General features: G+C 49.4%; 2 protein-coding genes across 3 annotated transcripts in view; one reads left to right on the top strand and one right to left on the bottom strand.

The window, feature by feature from the left end:
- Positions 1-19,352, top strand: part of LOC124348815 (midasin-like) — a 28,848-nt gene that overhangs the window by 3,283 nt on the left and 6,213 nt on the right. The window contains exons 8-10 of the mRNA XM_046799091.1: positions 38-3,367; positions 3,746-3,874; positions 15,322-19,240. Coding sequence (XP_046655047.1) covers positions 38-3,367; positions 3,746-3,874; positions 15,322-19,240 — 7,378 coding nt within the window. The remainder of the gene's footprint in view (positions 1-37; positions 3,368-3,745; positions 3,875-15,321; positions 19,241-19,352) is intronic.
- Positions 3,429-12,082, bottom strand: LOC124348986. 2 transcript variants are annotated; one of them, XM_046799433.1, is made up of 5 exons: positions 10,845-12,082; positions 8,029-8,323; positions 6,673-7,010; positions 5,464-6,097; positions 3,429-4,565 (listed from the first exon to the last, which is right to left on the bottom strand). In XM_046799433.1, the coding sequence occupies exons 1-4, from the start codon at positions 11,024-11,026 to the stop codon at positions 5,470-5,472; spliced, it is 1,443 nt and encodes a 480-aa protein (XP_046655389.1). In that variant the 5' UTR covers positions 11,027-12,082; the 3' UTR covers positions 3,429-4,565; positions 5,464-5,469. The 2 variants fall into 2 exon arrangements, with proteins under 2 accessions (XP_046655389.1, XP_046655388.1); XM_046799432.1 differs by having other exon boundaries at positions 5,474-6,097.

Raw genomic sequence — 19,352 nt, 5'->3', positions numbered from 1 at the left:
TCTTGTTACTGATGTAATTTTTTTATTTATTTTGCAGATTGAAGGCATTGTGCGCTTTTACCTTGAAATCCGTGGGGAAGCTCTCCGTACTCTTGCCGATGGAACTGGACGTCAACCGCATTTCAGCCTGCGGACTTTGTGTCGTGCTTTGGTTGTGGCAGCTTCTAATCCTTGCGGGACTGTGGCTCGCTCCCTTTACGAAGCATTCTGTTTGAGCTTTTTGACCCAACTGGATCGATCTTCTCATCCCATCGTTGAAAAACTAGTTGTCCGCCACGTCGTTGGCAATAAGAACATGAAATCGGTCATGGGCCAGGCACTCACTCAACCCAAGCCATTATGGAAGGGCCAAACGGAATCCATTCAAGTCGAAGGCTATTGGATACCCAAAGGTGATCTGGAACCCCACGAAGCTAAGAACTACATCCTGACAGATTCTGTCCGCTGCAACATGAAAGATTTGGTGCGAGTAGTATCACTCGGTCGTTTGCCTGTCCTTTTACAGGGCGAAACCTCTGTTGGCAAGACATCTTTAATCGGATATTTAGCCCAGTTAACTGGCAATAAGTGTGTCCGGGTCAACAATCACGAACACACTGACCTGCAGGAGTACGTGGGTTCCTACACAGCTGATCCCACTACGGGCAAATTGATTTTCCGTGAGGGCGTCCTGGTGGATGCCATGCGTCAAGGCTATTGGCTAATTCTGGATGAGTTAAATCTTGCCCCCAGCGAAGTGCTAGAAGCTCTTAATCGTTTACTGGACGACAATCGTGAACTCTTCATTGCCGAAACACAAGAGACAATCAAAGCTCATCCGCGTTTCCTGTTGTTTGCTACACAGAATCCTCCCGGCGGGAATTATGGAGGCCGCAAGCTCTTGAGCAGAGCGTTCCGGAATCGCTTCGTCGAGCTGCACTTTAACGATATCCCACCTCAAGAACTGGAGACCATCCTGCACCGACGATGTGACATGCCCCCGTCCTATTGCAAGCGCTGTGTGGCTGTCATGGGAGAGTTACAACTCCGCCGGAGAGGTAGTGCAGCCTTTGCCGGAAAACAAGGTTTCATGACATTGCGAGATCTTTTCAGGTGGGCGGAGCGCTACCGCTTAGCAATAACTGACAGTGCGGCCACTTTCTACGATTGGGACCAACATTTAGCCGATGAGGGTTACCTGGTGCTGGCCGGACGTGTACGTAAAGATGAAGAAGCCCTAGTCATCCGCGAAGTATTGGGCAAACATTTCAAACGGACGGTGGATCCGCAGAGACTCTTCACTCTATCGAACGAAACATCTCCTGTCACCCGACCTATTCTGGAATCCCTCCAGCAACTGGAAGGTTTTGATCATCTCGTCTGGACATTCGCCCTGAGACGTTTGGCTGTCCTTGTCGGACAGTCGCTCCGGTTCGTGGAACCTGTACTGCTAGTGGGTGACACGGGCTGCGGTAAAACGAGCGTCTGCCAATATCTCGCCAGTCAGAAGAACTGCCAGCTAATGACTATCAATTGTCATCAATACAGCGAGGGATCCGATTTCCTCGGCGGCCTGAGGCCTGTCAGAAATCTTCAGGACCAACAATCTGAAAGCGGAGTCGTCGATCGGCTATTTGAATGGGTCGACGGCCCGCTCGTACTTTCGATGATTGGAGGCCATTACTTCCTTGCTGACGAAATATCTTTAGCTGACGACAGTGTGTTGGAGCGTCTCAACTCCGTTTTAGAACCAGAACGAAGTCTTTTGTTGTCCGAAAAGGCCGGATCTGGAGAACCTGAAGTGATCAAAGCTGCTGATCGATTCCGGTTCTTGGCCACAATGAACCCCGGTGGTGACTACGGAAAGAAAGAACTGTCTCCTGCCCTCCGAAATCGCTTGACGGAAATTTGGTGTCCCATGTCAAGAGACAGGCAAGATATTATCGACATTGCCGATCACAATCTAAAGCGGAAATCGATCACGACGGTAGACGGCCAGAATTTAAGCATAGCCATTTGCATTGTCGACTTCGTTGAATGGTTCTCCAAGTCCGAAACGGGAAGGAAGTCCACCGTCAGCATTCGTGATATTTTATCGTGGGTCCAATTTATCAACGCAGTGACACAACTGGATCCGGCTTCAGCCTATGTTCATGGAGCCTGCTTGGTGTTCCTAGACTCGTTGGGTAACCGGGCCGTCGTCGAAGAGGCAATCCGTCGACTTGCGGCGCCTGTCAGCACCCAAGTGAACATTGCAGCCCTCATGGGTCGTTCAGTTTCGGGATCTACTGTCAAACTTCAAGAAGGACTATTTGGAATTGATCCTTTCTTCATCGAAACTGGGCCGAAACCGACCTCTCAGAGCTCGTTCACATTCAACGCACCCAGTACATCTGCTAATCTCGTCCGTCTACTGAGAGCTTTACAACTAAAAAAACCGCTCCTGCTGGAAGGCAGTCCTGGAGTAGGCAAGACCAGTTTGGTGGCCGCTTTAGCTGAAGCCACAGGCCACGAGCTTGTCCGAATCAATTTGTCGGAACAAACGGACGTATCGGACCTCTTTGGCGCTGATTTGCCCGTCGAAGGATCCGAAACGGGCGGCAGATTTGAATGGAGAGACGGACCGCTGTTACGTGCTCTCAAAGAAGGCCAATGGATCGTGCTTGACGAGCTCAATTTGGCATCGCAATCTGTGCTCGAAGGTTTGAACGCCGTTTTGGATCATCGCGGTGAACTTTACATACCGGAATTGGGTCGAAGCTTCCGAGTCCAACCGCAAATGACAAAATTATTCGCTTGTCAGAATCCGCTCAAACAAGGAGGAGCACGCAAAGGCCTTCCCAGGTCATTCCTCAATCGATTTACCCAAGTCTACGTCGATCCTCTATCGAAAGACGATCTGCAATTTATAGCCCGTTCGGTTTATCCAGAAATCGATCCGGCCGTAATCGTCAAAATGGTTGAATTCAACGAGCAACTCGTGAAAGAAGTGACGCAATCGGGCCAATGGGGCTTGAGAGGTGGACCCTGGGAGTTTAATTTGCGTGACGTTTTCCGCTGGTGCGAAGCGGTCCAGTGCAGCAAATCTTCCAATCCTGGCCAATTTGTTGGTTTGATCTACGCCGACCGGATGCGAAGTCTTCAAGACCGTGAAACGATGCTCTACACTTACGAACGCGTCTTTGGACCGGAATATCCAGTCCCCCGCGGTCAGGATCTTCACGTTTACCTGACAGAAAGTTGGATCCAAGTTGGTAGTGCCGTTTTACCTCGAGGGAGCCATCACGGTGACTTAATCGATGGCCATGAATTGTTGATCCTTCAAAGAAATTTACGACCACTCGAGTCGATGATGCATTGCATCGCACTCAACTGGATGACCATCTTGGTAAGGCGAACACTTTTCATTTCTTTAATGGGTGTTGTAATTAACTAGCAAAGACTTGAACCACGGAGCATTAAATGTATTTTCTTTTTGAGTTTACAAGTTTGGGCAATCCCCGAACAAAGAAAGTAAGTGCAATTTGTATTCACACTGCTCACAGATGGATTTATAACTGTTCAATAACTCAACCAAAAAAGAAGCCGGAAATAAGCACAGAACTAATCATTATAATGCATTGAGTAAATGGAAGGGTTCATAACTGCCATGAAAATTGCCTACGAATTTTTTTTTTTAATCTTTTCTGATTGTAATTTAATTTTATGTAATCGAATTTATACTTGAAAAATTGAGATCAAACTTTGGAATGAAATATTCAACTAGGTTGGCCCGAGAGCTAGTGGGAAAACGAGTCTGGTGCGTTTAGCAGCCCAGTTAACCGGTCATCCCCTCGACGTCTTGAATACAAACTCGGCTATGGATACAACTGAACTTTTAGGAGGCTTTGAACAAGTAAGATTGCATTCTCTCCAAATCAAAATGGATTCTTTCTTTTCGCTTTATTCCTTTCTTTCGCTTTTTCTCTTTCCCCTCTTGTCTCTTATGGTTGTTGTTGGTGCTGTTGTTACAAGAGCTCAGCCTTTATATTAAATCTCGAGGACTGGAATAGAGGAAGTTAGATGGAGAAATTGATAGAGAAAATAGAGAAAAACAGCGAGATGGCTACTGTGTTATAAAGGAATTGAATCTTCTTCATGCCCTTTTTACCAATTGGGGAAAGGCTTTTTGGATGATTTGCTTTTTGCTTCTGGTGATGCCGTTGGGCCCCGATCGATATCTGCCTCTCTCTAAATTTAGTATATAAACATGTCGGATATCTGTTCGGCCAAGTGTCAAAAACGGTCCATCAGGTCCTCCCCGACTCCCTATAGACTCAACCTTTCATTTCCCTCCTCTTTTTAGCGCGTAAATCGAAATAGACCTTAAATATGAAGAATGAAAGGGAACATTGGAAAATAAAAAGAGATAAAGGAAACACTCGGGGCCGGCTCTAGGTGGGCGAAACTCCAGAAGTAAATTCTTTGTTTTGTTTCCATTTCATCTTCGTTTCTTTTCAATTTTTTTGTTTCGTAAACGAAGATGATTTGGGTCGTTTTGATCCGGCTATTGGGTCGTTCATCTTGACTGTCAGATGACCGTCTCCCTACACACAACACATGTAAATAACAGACAGAAACAACCATTTAACAGAAGGAAAGAGGAACAAAAAAAAAAAAAAGAGGAACAAGGAATTGCCCACATTTTCATTTCTAGTCCCTTTCGCAGCGTCAAACGACAAAATTTGATCAAGAATCGAGTCGCCACCTTGCTCCGCTTCGTAAATTTGGTTCTCGTTGAAAAGTAATACGCTTGAACTCGATAACAGCTAAGTGCATTTAACAATGTAAGAGTTAGCCCTTTCATTACTTGATGCGTTGGGTTTTTTACGAAAGAGAAGTTAACAGCCCGAAGCGGGAAGCCCCTCCTCTTTCTTCTATTACTACCGCCACCACTATGTATTGACTTTTACCGCTGGGCACGATAAATGGCCAAACGTCTATGGTGTATTTATAAAAAGAAAACGTCAGCATATTGTGTGTGTTCATATATTTGAACAAATTTTTTTTTTCTTTTTTTTTCCAAAATTGAATTTGCCCGTTTTACAGTTCGATGACTCAAACTTTTTTGGGTGGGGGATCTAGAATGGCTTTTTTACGTCAAATGTCTTGACAGGCGACACGATTTTTTCGTCTTGGCCGCAATCGAGTGAAGCCCGAGTGCTCTTTCTCTCTCTCTCTCTCTCCCTCCATCCCTCCCCTCTTTTTTTCTTTATTTTTTTCATTTTCCCTCCGATAGAGTTTATTTTGATATATTTTTTTCGTACTGAAGACGGCAAGAAACCGCTTCCTGCGGCGGCTGTGGTGGCGTTCTCGACTGTATCGATCGTCCATTGCACTCGCTCAGCATTTCTCTAGAACCTTTTTCCTCTTTTTATTTTATTTGTTTATTATTTCTTTGACCGAAAAATCTGTCGGCTATGTAAATAAGTCGAGTTCACTCACGACGACTCACATTGGCCGAGAATCCACCGCCGTTGAAGCCGCCGACGGAGTTGCGGCGAGGACGGGCGGGAACGTGTGAACCGGCGATAGAAAACTTGGTGCTCCGTTGAAATTGATGATGCGGTCGTAGTCTACCAGTCCGGCCAGCGTCGGCGGCGGTCGTCTCTGCTGCGGCTGCAAGTGGTGGCCGCGGTGGCCGAAGGAGCCCGGCCCGTTGCCACCGTAGTGGCCGACCGAATCGGGCGAGTGCCCGGAACGGCCGCTCCGGCAGTCGCGTCCGAAGAAACAGGACAGAACGGCGCAGGCAGCTTCTCTGAGACCAGAATGTAGGAGTAGGAAGACTGTAGGATTGATGAAAGCGTGAGCGAAACAGATGTAGAGCGTGACCTGGTGGGAGGCAGGGTCTTTGGGCGGTCCGACGGAAGCCAGGCCGCGTCCCTCCTCGCTCGCTCGACTTCCAAAGGCCACCACCAAAAAGAGCGGGCCCCAAAAGAGAGCGTAAACAATGCAGATGGTTGTGAACATGCGAATGCGCTGCAAACCCTCGCACTCGAGTCGTCTCAGCAGTTTGTGGAAATTGCTGTTGTCATCCGTATTGCCCGCCACGGCTGGACCGGCTACCGTTGCCACCACTCTGCTCGTTTTGTTTTGTTTTGTTTGTTTTTTCAGTCGTCGTCGTCGTCGTCGTCGTCGTCGTCATCATTATCCACAGGGAAGCATTTCGCCCGTTTTGTTTTTTTCGCGAGTTAATGTAAAGAAACAGAAGAGAAAAGTTAGGAAAGATGAAAGGATTTCGGAATAAGTTGACATTGCGCCAAGTCGGTTAAAGAAGTCAACACAGTAAAAAATAGAAACGGATTCTCCTTCTCTTATTTTGACAAAGGGAAAAGTTGCCGACGACAATCCACCAGCAATTGCTCCTAAAGTAACTTAAAATGCGCCAGTTGGCGCTGTCAAAGGAATCGATTTGCAGTTGCCACTACTATTGAAGATGCGACAACTCATTTGAATGACGTGACGTCTCTTCGCCGTTCGTAAAATAAGTGGGGGGCATCATCATTTGCATCTTTTCCCTGGCCCTCCTCCTCCTCCCGCGCTTTATTTGTTTCCAGATCATTTAGCCCGTTGGAGCAATGTCAGAAATAAGAAAAGAGGAGCGGCGTCAGCCCCGTTGAACAAAAAGTCATGCAATATTTCGTTGCTGTGTACCCGGTGACGCGGACGGCCTGTTTTCGGGATCGGATGAGGTCGCGATGGAGACGGTAGAGATGCGTGACGGTGAGAATGAGACAAAGTGAATTGACGATGACCCACAGCAAATTGACGATGTAGTGCCTGTAGGGCGTCTGAATAAGGGGACAGGCCGGATGGAGGGGCGTCGTTTCGACGTGGTTGGCCAGGGCGCCCGTGATGAAAGTCGGTCCCAGATTAACGGTAATTGCCGCGAACCAGATCATGGTGATGCCGAAAAGGACGCAATGCGGAGCGTCCAGTAGGCGGGCACCGACGTTGGCGCTGAAGCCTCCGTCGCCTCCCAGCGCCGGATGCTGGAGACGTAATCGAGGCCATCGAAACCCGAAGGAAAACGAGATCAAAAGCCCCAAAAGGAGAAGAATCAGTCAGTTAGTTAGTCAGTTAGTCAATTAGTTAATTATCGCTTTGGGGGTAATTACGACCCCCCTGTCGCCCCCTCCAGTTTTGCCCCCCGAGTTCCCCCTTGAAGACATGTTCCCTGACCCCGCAAAGACATTGAACATTACGACATGATGTCTGCACCAGAGCGAGTGAAAATAGACGGGAGGAACGGATGAAAAGAAGGGTAAAAAGATTGATGCTCATCAAAGAGTGCGTCTAGTTCCGGTCTGACGCCTTCGTTCGGCGCTTTAGCAAACGTGCATTCACGGTTGTTGTCGTGGGTTCATCTATCGACTCTTGTGTTGTGGATGGAAGCGAAAATACAAGGAAAGGGAAAGTAAAAAAAGGAGAAGAAAGAAGAAGAAGAAGCAAACGCCAAAAGAGATGGAAGGAAAGCTTTTATTTATTTGCCGTTGGCATCGGCATTGGTTTTGCTGCATCTAGTTCCTCCTTCCCTCTTCTTCTTGCCGAGAGTTTGGGCTTGCCATTGTCTATCGATCCTTGTGTTCGACACAGAGGAACCAGCAACGAACCAAAGGCTCGGCGCTCTTCTTAGATAACACGGCCCAATGTTATCTAAAGGCATTTGGTGTTCTCCAGTCGAAACTGGGTAATCAACGGTCCTGTGGAGCGCCCCCCATCAGCGACGATCGGGCCCAGAGTGGCGAAGGGCCTTTGAAGCAGCCCACCCTCCCTCCCTCTCTTTCGCCGAAAGACAAAAAAAAAAAGGAAGAAAAAAACAAGAAATTGGCAGTTAGAAGGGAAAAGAAGAGTTGAAAGGGAAACGGAGAAAGATATATGTGTGTGTGTGTGCCGAAACAAGACAATTTCCAAGTGCCAAGTCGAATGCACAATGGATGGAGTTGTAAAGAGGGCCGCCCTCGGCCGTCGTCCGCGAGACTCTTTTTAAAAAGATGTATTAGGTTTTACCTTTGTGGACCCGTCTTCGTCGTCTTCATCGTCTTGCAGCCAATGGGACGTGTCGGGAGAATTGACGAGCCAGTCGATGTCTATTCCGTCGTCGTCGGGCATGAGCGGCGTGTCGTTGAGGACCGTCGTCAAAAGGTTGACGGCCGACACGGTGGCCAGCAACAAAAAGACGGTCTCAAAGATGGAACACTGGTACACGGGCCGGCAGAAATGGTGGCTCAAAGCCAACGGTAAAAGCATTGTCGCCCTCGTGCAGTCGACGGCCGCCTGGTGGAAGATCAAACCCTGCGACCATCTGTCCCCCACATGACAAGAAATGATAACAACTCTTAAACATGACGCAAATCTCTTTTTCTCTCCCCCCTCCTCCCGTTTTTTTTTTTTTTTAATTTTTCATTTAGTCGTCTGACTCGTGTGTGGATTTGAACGAATTTAGCCGGCGGTGGAGACGGCGCCCGCTATTGTCCTGTCGTTCTATTCTTGATTACCGAGTCGATTATGTTGGGAGAAGCTGGGCGATGGGGTGGGGGAGGGGAGGCTGTAGGCGCGGTGTAAAGATGAATTTCATTTTCGCTACTGCTGCTTTCGCTTCTTTTGTGAGTCTTTGCGTATTGTGTTGCACACCGTCAGTGTGAGGGAAAGTCCCGCGTGATAACTCTCGACATAACTTTTTAGAAGACCTTGAGTTGCTTGAATGGAGTTTACTGGGGCAGCCAACCACCCTTCTCCCACTTCCTTTGCTTTTCTTTTCATTATTCCTCCTTTTACAATTCCCTTACGATGGCCTCACAATATTGACAGGTCGGACCTTTCACCATACGCCACACACTTTGTTGCTATTGTCCGTCCGGCATTGTCGTCTCTCACGATTGGATTAGATTTTATCCTTCCCCCCTTTTTCAACTCGCCGTGCGAATCTCCCAGGTTATTCAAATAAGGATAAGCCAATATTTGACTGCAATTTCTTCCTTTTTTTTCTTAAAGAAGAAATGCCATTTCAAGTAGCCCTATCGCCTTTTGACAAGAGAAAAACGAATCGGGATAAGATGGAATGAAATTTCTCATTTTTTTTTTCTGTCTACTCTCTCGTAGCGCTGCATATGGAATGAGCCCAACGCTGTGGCTTTTGTGTGGCTTTGCGAGGGAAATAGACACAGTAAGTCGGAATAAAATATGATGCGCCCAGTAGGGAAGGGGGGAAAAGAAAAAGAGAGAGTGGGGCGTCAGCAGCAGCATTGGGCTTTAACTTTTTGTTGTTGTCTGCTTTTTGTGTTTGTATGCCTAAGAGAATGAGTATGTGCGTGCTGTCTCAGCACACATTGGTCTATTAAAGTCACCGCCGCTCTCCCTCTGGTCGTGGCGTCTGTAATCCCTGGAACTCATCAAACTCGCGGGCTGTATCGGGATTGCCAGAGAAGGGTTACCACTGGGCTTTTCCCTTCCAGCGCCTCCCCCCTGGAAAATTTATTCATTTTCATGTTCTTCCCCATATATTGTTGACGCTATTGTCTGCGTGGCTTTTTCGCACCCGTAAAACTCCCGAGATATTTCGGTAGTAGAGCGGAATGATGGCAATCTTTTGTCTTGTTTACTACGTGGAAGTGGTGCCATTACTAGGCGAGTCATAGTTTTGTGAGTGCTGTTTTCGCCAAGTCTTTTTCTTTCGGTGGAGGTTCATCTTATTCGGCTTTCACTTTTTCGGTGAATGCGTTTGGGGAGCTAGGCGAGAGTGGGAGGAGGCGCACCAACTATTGTGTTTTGTACGTGGTCAACCGGTCATAGTGGATAAAGGTTGTTGTACTAGTTGTTGTTGAGTTTGCTAGAGAGACTATCGATCACTTCTCCTCTCTCTGTCTCTTTCGTCTTTTTATTTACTTTTATTTTTGTGTGTTGCTGTTATCCCCGCAATTGTTTTGTCGCTACAACTAAGAGACAGGTCTTGTTTTCTTTTCTTGCCTATCTATCGATCGATGCCCATTCTATAACTTCTTGGGAGGGGGGTTCTTCTTGTGCCTCAGCTGCTACTGTGCTGCTGGACAAAACCAGACGAGAAAGAGAAACGAGACGGGACTCGGGGAATTGCGTTACAATGTCCAAAACTTGGGGGCCGCAGCAGCAGCATCGTTGAAACTATAATTCCGTTTTCGCTCTGGCCGCTTCCTGTTATCCGCGCCACGATCCGTAAACACCGCGGCGCCGGCCGAGACGGTTTCGTTGAAAGGCGGCCCGACTTTTTGAACTAAAGAAGAGAAATAAAAGAAGGGGAATTTGGGGAGCCCGCTCACTACGGCTTGTGTATGTGCTTTACCGACCAGCGGACAAGACAAAACAACGTAAATTAAATGCCAAAGGCTGTCCTATTACTTTACAGAGTCGAAGAAGGACAATGACGTAAGGGGGAAGAAAAGCCGAGCTATTCGACGGTTCTTTTACCCTATCTTTTCCTAGGCATCATCAATAAGTCAATAAAGAACACGGAGCCCCCCCCCCCCCTCCTGTTTCCTTTCCGTATTTCCTGGAAGAGAAAAGCGAAAGTAAACATGGGAACCGACCAGCGTCGGCCAAAGAAGTCGGGGGACTGGACCGAAGGGGGTCGTCTGTTTTCTAGATCAATCTCATTTCAGTCGTCTTTAGCCATTTTTCATGCCCGTTTTTTTATGGATCCTGCTAGCTGCCCGTCTTGCATCTTGATTAAATGGGTTGTTGGGCGGATGAATGGATGAGTGGGGATCCTTCAATATTTGCTTGCAAAATGGTTAGACACACACACACACAAAATAGGAGAAAAGTAATAACAAGAACAACAAGTCAAGAACCTTCTTAGCGTCGCCCGCCCGAGAATGAGCAACATGACGGCCACGTTGGTCACGACGCCTAGAACGGCGATGAGATAGAGGAGGCTGGCTTCGGTTGAACTGCTTGCCGGACAGTTGAAAGTCCTCGTTCCGTTTGTCGTCCCGCCGCTGCCACCAAATCGCAAATTGGCCCCGATAATCATTTTCTTCTTTTTCTTCTTCTTCGGAAATTTCTGTTTTCACCCCCTTCTGGTTTTTGTTTGTATTTTTTTCGAGCTCAGAGTTGCAATCAATCAATCAATCCCGTTCACTCTATTTGTTGGGTGACCCTGTTTTTTTTTGTTTGGTGGGGTGGGTCGGGAGGGTTATCTCTGCCACCGCCGCTCGTTAGTTGCTTGTAATGTATGTAGGGTTATTACACACTCGAATGGCCAGAGACGCGTTAGGCAAGGCCTAGGGGGGGGGGGGGGGCTTTTCTTCTTCTAGGAGAAATCCGGAATCGGGCGCCAAGAGATTGTTTACGCCAACCGATGCGATGTGTCGGTAAGTAGGAACTGAGGGGGGGGGGCAAATGTGAAAATTAAAAGAGGAGTGAACGAAAAGAAAGAGGAGTTGGAGGGGAGAAAAAAAAATTAGGACATGGGAAGAAAATAATGTGATGATGGATGGGCGAAATCAGTCACCGGGAATACCCCACATCCGAGGGATGAGCGAGCACCGAATGAAATTTCATGCCTTCACTAGATGAAAAATGAACGGACACTGTTACTCCTGCGTCTCTGATGCAATTGATATCCAACGCGTTTCCCCTTTTTTTCTTTGCCCTTTTTCGGTTGAAGGATTTAAACCAAAATGAAACCAAAATGAAAGGTAAAAAAAAAAAAAAAGTCCAGCCTTTTCTCTCTCTCTCTCTATCTCCTTGGCGGCTCAGAATATCAGGTCCCATGTGTCGTCCACGTCCATGTTTGTTTATCCAGTTTGTCTTTTAATAATTCAAGAGTTTGCGATGTGATGTGGGCGGCGGACTCGGGTCGGTGGTGGCAATCCGGCTGTAAAAGAACCAACACACATGCACGCACACACGCAAAGTTTCCAGCTCCAGCAGAATGGGAGAGAGAGAGAAGAGAGACCGAGCGAGAGAGAGAAAAGCGAACGAGCGCAAATGGTCGAGTTTTGTCTAGCGGCTGGATGGATGGAGGGGGGACCACAGTCGGATCGTTTCTGTTGATCCTGAATAGGACGTTTGCCGACGACTAACACAGTACACGCAGACAGATAGAGCGAGGCGAGTTTTTGAGCCAGAATCTCGTTGGCCAGGAGTTTGTGCAGGCGCATGTGCTCACGGTGGAGGGGCTGCGACCCATCCATCCATCGCGATTCCGCGCGCGCGCTCCGATCATCCGCCTCTCTCTTTGGCTCTTTTGCCTTTTTTTCTCAAAAAGTTGCGGTACTTTGCGGCTGCGAGAAAAGGAGGGAAACCCGACGGTCGCGTCTCGATTTTCCGTCTCTTGTGTGAAATGTTGAAAGAAGCAGAAGGCGGAAGAGAGGGGGGGAAATGCTTTTCTTTTCTGCCTCCAACTCATTGCTGTTAATGACATGTGCACAATGGAAGCGCCGCCGCCGCTTCCGGAAGGAATCCCGTGAAGGAGGGGAGGGGGATTTACGTCCGCTTTATTTGCGCTTTTGCCTTTTCCCCATTCGGAGGAGTGGCCGTCTCTTTTCTGCCTCTGTTTCCGCCTTGCCATGTGAAGCGCACATCAGCGTGATGTATTCGATTGCAATTTTGACATTGCGGCTCTCTAATATTCCGCCCCGTGCCTCTGCCGGAATTATTATTTTCGCCCTGCCGTCCTCCTCCCACCCGGCCTTTCTCTCTCTCTCTCTCTCTCTCTCTTGTCTTTATTTTTATTTATCGCTCTCCAATTTGACAATGTTGTGGGGGTGCGCTCTGCCGGAAATTTTGTTGATGTAGCGCAAAGTAGTTGCAGACTGGGAGCTCTCCTCTCCTAGTATAAGGATCACGATTGTGCCATCGTAGATCATTTTCTTTTATTATTCCCACTCTAGCTCTCGCTATACTTCAGTCTTTTCCCGCGTATATCACTTTGCGCGTTCGCCGAGATATTGTTGGCCCATTTTTCGAACCCGTCGCACCACTCTCTCTCTTTCTCTCTTTCTGGTTGTACATTTCGCCTGCCTCCTATTTCTCTCACTCACCGCCGTTTGCTTTCTCTCCCCGGACTCCCATTTCCTCCCCAATGGCCTCCTCCAACTATTTCGATAGCTTCTTTTCTCTTTTTTCCCCCATTTATTTATTTATTTTTTATTTTTTTTTCCTTTTTTCCTTTTGAGATGGAAGTAGCTAATCGATTTCGCATGTTCCTCCCTTCACTCCTCTTCTCCTCCATTCCTCTGGGCTGACGTATAATAGTGGTAGATTTTATTGAGTGCATTGGGCCGCAACTACTTTGAGCCGATGACTGCCAATGTGGAGGAATTGGCGGCAAATGCTAATGCTGCATGGGAAACACGTTCGACTAGCAGGGAGAAGACGTCATCTTTCAGAAAAGTTTGGCGCCCAAACTTTTTTAACGTGGCCGCCACCCTCCATCTCCTCATCCGTCCTCGTTACCCCCACATCCCGCAAACCTCGTTGCTATTCATTTGAAAATTCTTCCCTTTGTTGCCCTTTCTTTCTTTCCTTCCGGCCGGAACGGTTGGCATTGCCTTATTGTGCGTAGCTTTTCGTTAGCCAACTGTCGCACTAGTAACTACACGCCGATTCAGATGCGGATCGTTTTGTCTTTGGGCGATGTCGCGTCAGTACGGCGAAAATCTTTTAGATTCCGGTTACCCCGGATGGCTCTTTATCTTCCAGTCTTGTCGCTCCCCCCCCCCCCACCCCCCCTCTTTTCTTGCTTGTTTTTCATTTCCTTGCTCGAGCGCCACTGTTATCTAATAACAAAGATTTTGACGTTGGCACGGCGGCGGTAGGGAGATACAGTGCATCGATGAGAGTTAGGAGAAGCTAGGAGCCTCTTGTATTTGCCTGATTCCAGTCTCGCCTTACCTTCAGTCGCCGACATCCAATTTTCTGTGATGCGAGTTTTTGCCGCAGTTCTTGTCTGTGTGAGTAGGCAGCTCATAGCTGGATCAATCCGGGTCATACTATCCGACATGGCCAACGCCGCAGCAATGGGCCCCGCCCCGCCCCAGTCCGAGAAAGAATGAGAGACCCAATCGGACTCGGGCCCGGTCCGGTCATCTGTTTGAGGAATTGGGACAAATACCCGCGAGCTTATTTCGCTAGGCTCCCACATGTGAGACAAGGGGAGAAATATATTTCGACTTGATCCCCCCAAAGGATGGATGGGGCGGCTGAATCCATCCGGCCCACAGGATTTGTTTCCCCTTCACTTCCCCCTGTTGCGTGATTTAAGACTAGACAAATTTCCGTCTCGTGTAGTCGCCCGACAGCCGAAAGCCGGAGGCGGAAAAAAATGAAAGACTTCGTAAAAGATTGCTCTACTATATTATTCCGTTCCTTTTTTTTTTCTTATTTTCGTTATGATTTTCTTTTCTTCTTCTTTAACCGTCTACTTTTGTTTAATAATATTATTTTTCCTCTTTCACTCGCCTCCCTCCACCTCTTCCGCCTTTCCATTTCTAATCCAGCTGGAGAGATGTCCGGCGTCCTGATCAAATGATAATCCTCTCGTGTTGACTGGCAGAGTTGACGAATAGCGAGAAAAGGAAGTCAACCGAATCTCTTCAGCTTGGTGCCCACTCGTTAATATAGATTAGCTTGTCCGACCACCCACCCAAACCCCAGCCTCCATCCAACTTACTTGATCCTCCTTCCGTTCGCAGGAAGCTTCTTGCTTCTTGCTCAGTCAGACCGAAGTTGTTGTTTTCTTTGTGTACGCCTTTCTGTCTTATTTATTTATTTTCTTTCTTTTATTGGACGAAGGAAGAAAAATAATATGATGCCCGCCTGCATTTGTTTTTCCCCTTTTCCTGAATTTTTTATTTCGAGTAGGACGGTGAGGTCGTTATCTGCGATTATACGCCCCGGTGAATCGCCCTTTCTGACGATTTATATTATTATTACATATATATTTTTTTCGTTTTTTGTTTCTTGATGTTTGCTAGCTCGCTCCCTCCCTTTACCGGGGGAGACGTGATTTTTCATCTGGCTTGTCTGACTTGCCGGACGAAAATAGATGCCCTTTCGACCACCAATTTTTGATTGCGTATCACCTCGTGACATTCAGAGTAGACTCGCCTGTTTCTTTTTTTAGTTTTTTCCCTTTTTTCTTTTTCTTTTGCGCTTCTCTCCTTTTTATTGATTGGTGACAGAAGGGTAGGAGGCGAGACCTTCTCATTCAGGAGGGTTGAGAATATGATGCATTATGATGCATGTATTCGATGAGAACCTTTGCCAGCTGCTTTCTAATGGTTTTGTTTACATTTGTCATCTTTCCTGCTCGTTTTACAGGGAGATGTCAATCGCACTCTGGAGGAACTGGCCGCCGAAGTGGACGGACTTATCCGACGAGCTGTCCGCCGTCGACTCGCATCATCTGTGAAGAATCCGTCAGTTGTGACACTGCTCGAGTCGTGGGAAAATTACAAAAAGTTGTCGCTGGACTCGCACGAGGTTGTTCGCACTACGGTCGAAGAAGCGCAGCATCTTGAAAGACGTGCCCAGCTGCTGGGCAAAGTACTGGAGCTCTTGAATGACAACGCGGAACTGACTGACGTAGCAGCACAAATTAAAACCAAGCTGGCTAAGGTTGTCCAGCAGTCGAACCGTGTCGCCGGAATCAGCAGCGGCGGAGGCTGTTTCGAATGGGTAGACAGCTTGTTGGTCAAGGCCTTGCGTCACGGCCATTGGCTCCTGGTCGACAACGTCAACCTGTGCAGCTCTTCGGTTCTCGATCGACTCAACGGACTCCTGGAGCCCGGCGGCCATCTGGCTTTGAGCGAGCGGGGTGTCATCGACGGCAATATCCCCGTCGTCAAACCTCATCCGCAATTTCGGCTCTTCCTGGCCATGGATCCCCGACACGGCGAGATCTCGCGAGCGATGCGCAATCGTGGCATCGAACTCTTCCTGCCCGGCTCTGAAGAACTCGAGTACTCCGACACTGATTTGGTCTCGGTCCTCTGTCTGGCCGGACTCACGAATCCCCTGCTGCAACAGATTCTTCTCCAGTTCCATCAGTGGTTGTGTCGCGAATTGCTGCCCACAGGCGAACGGCCCACTTTGACGGAACTCGTTCAGGCGGCGTCACTGACCGCCCAGCGATTGCAAATGTTCACCACGGCCAATCCGCTTTCATGCCTCGACGACACTTGTGCCGAAGTGTACTTGAGAAACCTTCGATCGCCGGAGGACAAGGAAGCTGGTCGTCTGGTGCTGGCCACGCTCTTGCAGAGCGCTTTTGTCGGCCAGGCTCCCACCGATCGCCGTCCGGTCGCCAGTGCCCTTTCGACACGACAAATTCAACTGTCTTCCGCCTTGGCTCGCACCAGGCAAGCTTCCGTTTTAATTCAGCAACTGGCCGATGCGGATGTCCACCCTGACGCCGTCCTTTTCCTCTATCTGACGGCCAGCGGTAAAGATATTGACTGGAGAAAAGACTGCCTTGCCAAGAAGATGTCGGCTGGAACACTCAGCGCCCTGATGGGAGACGTTCTCCGCTCCCAGCTGCCGGAACATGCCTCTGAGCTTCCGTGGGATCCCCGCTGGTTCGGCAACGTGTGCCGTCATCATTTCAACGCCGACGCGAGCGCCGAAGACTCGCTGGCCCTCGTGAACAACCGGATATCTTTGGCCCTGTTCTGGGCAGCGTGGAACGCTTCCAGGACTGGACCGTCAACTCAATCACAAGGCTCGTCATTGGCCGATCTAAGTCGGGCCATCGAAGCTGGAACCCTGGCCGAAGAAGCTGCCCCCGATAAGCTCCTGGTGTGTGTTCCTCGGTTCCTGAGCCAACTGGATAACGCCATCCAACTGCTCTTCTCTTCCGCCCAAGTCCGGCTGACCAACCAAGATTGGACCGACCTGATGGAAGCTCTCGAAATGAGACGACACATGCTGGACGTTGATGCCCTCTCCGTGGAAGGCGATGAGCTGGAAACAACTTTGTCTCGAGTGGCCCAGTATTGGTCGTGGCTGCTGAAACGGACTGTGCCGGCCGTTTGCGAACTGCTTCGCCGTTTCCCCGTCACTTCGCTCAACATGCCAGCCGAAGTGGACCGTAGCCAAGCCGTTGTCTTATCGCGACGCTTGCGGCGATGGCTGGAACAGAACGTGGAACCGTTTTTGGACGAAACTCACTCACACCGGGCACGTCTCGTTTCGTCCGTCCTGTCGAGTTGCTGCCTGCCAGCCGTCGTCGCTTCCGCGGAAGGATCCCAGTTGGTGCGCAGCGTCGCCCGCGTAGTGTCTGAAGGCGATATTGACAAGTTGACACAACTGGAACGTGAACTGAATCGCATCTCTTTGAAAACGGAAAGTGCAGACGGCGCCGCTCAGCTCCATCTCCTGTCTCTGATGGATCACGTCTTGATGCTGGGACATTATCGCCTGCCCTGCGACTCCCTGTGCGGGTTGGTGTCAGCTGGACCTACTGGCAGCGCGGCTCTCGTTCAGGCCGGACCGCTCCCCTGGATCGAGTCTCATTTGGCTCACTGGGAAATGGTGACGCAAATGTCGTGGAGCCGTCGCGGGCAATACCAGGCCGTTTCGCCGCTCTTCTCTCTGACTACCGCCAATGTCGTGGAGGGAGACGGTCAAGTTCAACTGGGCCAATCGGACGAGAAGCGGGCAAGATTAAAGACGCTCAAGGAAATGCTCTGGACCAATGCGGACAAGATGCAACGAGCCGATTTTGATCCGCTGCTCAACGACCATCGCCTGGCCGTCCAGTCGCTTCAGAAAATGATTCAAGGTGTTTGTCATGCATTGCGGATTCCGTATGGAAATAGCCTGGATTCCTGGAAACCCTGCGGGGTGAATTTGCAAGCCATCGAAACCACCCGACGCGCCTCTGATTTCGTGGAACAGCCCAGTGGTGTTGGATCCCTCTGGCTCCTTCAGGGGCTCGCCCGTTGCTTGCTCCTGTCTGCCGGCGACGAAGTGGATCCCGTCGAAAAACGGAAACTCAAGGCCGTTCTGCGGCGACGCGAAGCCGACAAGGTGGACCAATTTCTGCGCGTCCATCGATTGCATCACGAACTGGTTGTCGGCGGTGATTTGGTTATCGCAACTCAACACCCTCACGTGCGCCACCTGTCCAGTCAGAAGGAGCGACTCGACTCGAAGCTGAACGAGGAGGAGACGCGCAAACCCACTTGGCGCCCCCAAGTGTCGCTCTTCCAGCAGCTAATCAAAGACATCCGACACTACGTCAATTCCGTGGCTTCACCCCAAACGGTGCTGACCCTCCACGACAAACTGCGAGAATTCAAAAGCGGCCGGGACGAGTCCGGCATGATCATATCTCAAGCGGAATTGTGGCTCGCTGCCCAGCGCAGTTTCTACCAGTCGCTCAAAAGCAAATACATCGACTATCCCGATATTGTCGTCCCACTTTTGGCCGGAATCGCTCAGATGATTCACGGTGCGGAATTGCTGGTGAGAAACGTGAAGAGCGCAGCCTGGAGGAGAGATTTCGGCGACGACACCCTGGATTGGAGCGATTCCATCGCTGACCTGTTTGATCGCCCGTCTCGATTGGCGGCGGAACAACCCGCTGGCGTGTTGGCTCAGGCGCAACTCTGCACGTCGACTGATGTAGGCCGGCTCTTCGACGCAGTGTTCCATCACCCAATCGATCGGAATCAAAACAAGAAGACGCTTCTCTTTTCCGCCTTGAAAGATGTCGAGCGATACTCGTTCCACGCGCGCCGGATCAACCCGCAAGCCTGGAGCACGCAGACGGCCATTCTCGACGCGCTGGTGTCGTCGTGGGCGGCATCGGAGGAGCGCCGGAAGCAGCGTGACATTGAGAAGGAGAGTCTCTACAAAAGTCGCACGGTGCATCACGAGGGAGAAGTGAGCGACGCCGAAGCGGAAAAACGGGCACTGGAACAGTTTTTCCCGTCGTACGAATCGGAATTCAAAGAGGAAAACGGTCCGGTGGCCATGGAGATGGAAGAACCGGAACAGGACGATCTCTACGACTTTGAGTTGACTCAGCAGGACCAAGAATTCATCTGCGAGCGACACGTGTCCCTCCTACTCCGCTGGGCTCGCTCCATCTTTATTGGCACATCGGACGAATCGACTGCCAACGTAACATTGTCTTCATCCGCCGGAGGGTTCTCGATGCGCTACCCGCTGCTGGGCCGCATCACGGCAACGCTGGAACCTTGTTTGAGCACACAATTCGATCGCCGACTAATCGGTAAGAGTAAACTTTGAAGCTTACGGCAAACTTGGTCATCATTTTCCACGCTGGAGATCCCATTCATCATCCAGCGGAATTCGTTTTAAAGTTTCCACATACAATTGAGACG

The sequence above is a fragment of the Daphnia pulicaria genome, chromosome 7 (assembly GCF_021234035.1).
Source record: "Daphnia pulicaria isolate SC F1-1A chromosome 7, SC_F0-13Bv2, whole genome shotgun sequence".
Taxonomy (NCBI): domain Eukaryota; kingdom Metazoa; phylum Arthropoda; class Branchiopoda; order Diplostraca; family Daphniidae; genus Daphnia; species Daphnia pulicaria.
This window is presented reverse-complemented; position numbering and strand designations above follow the sequence as displayed.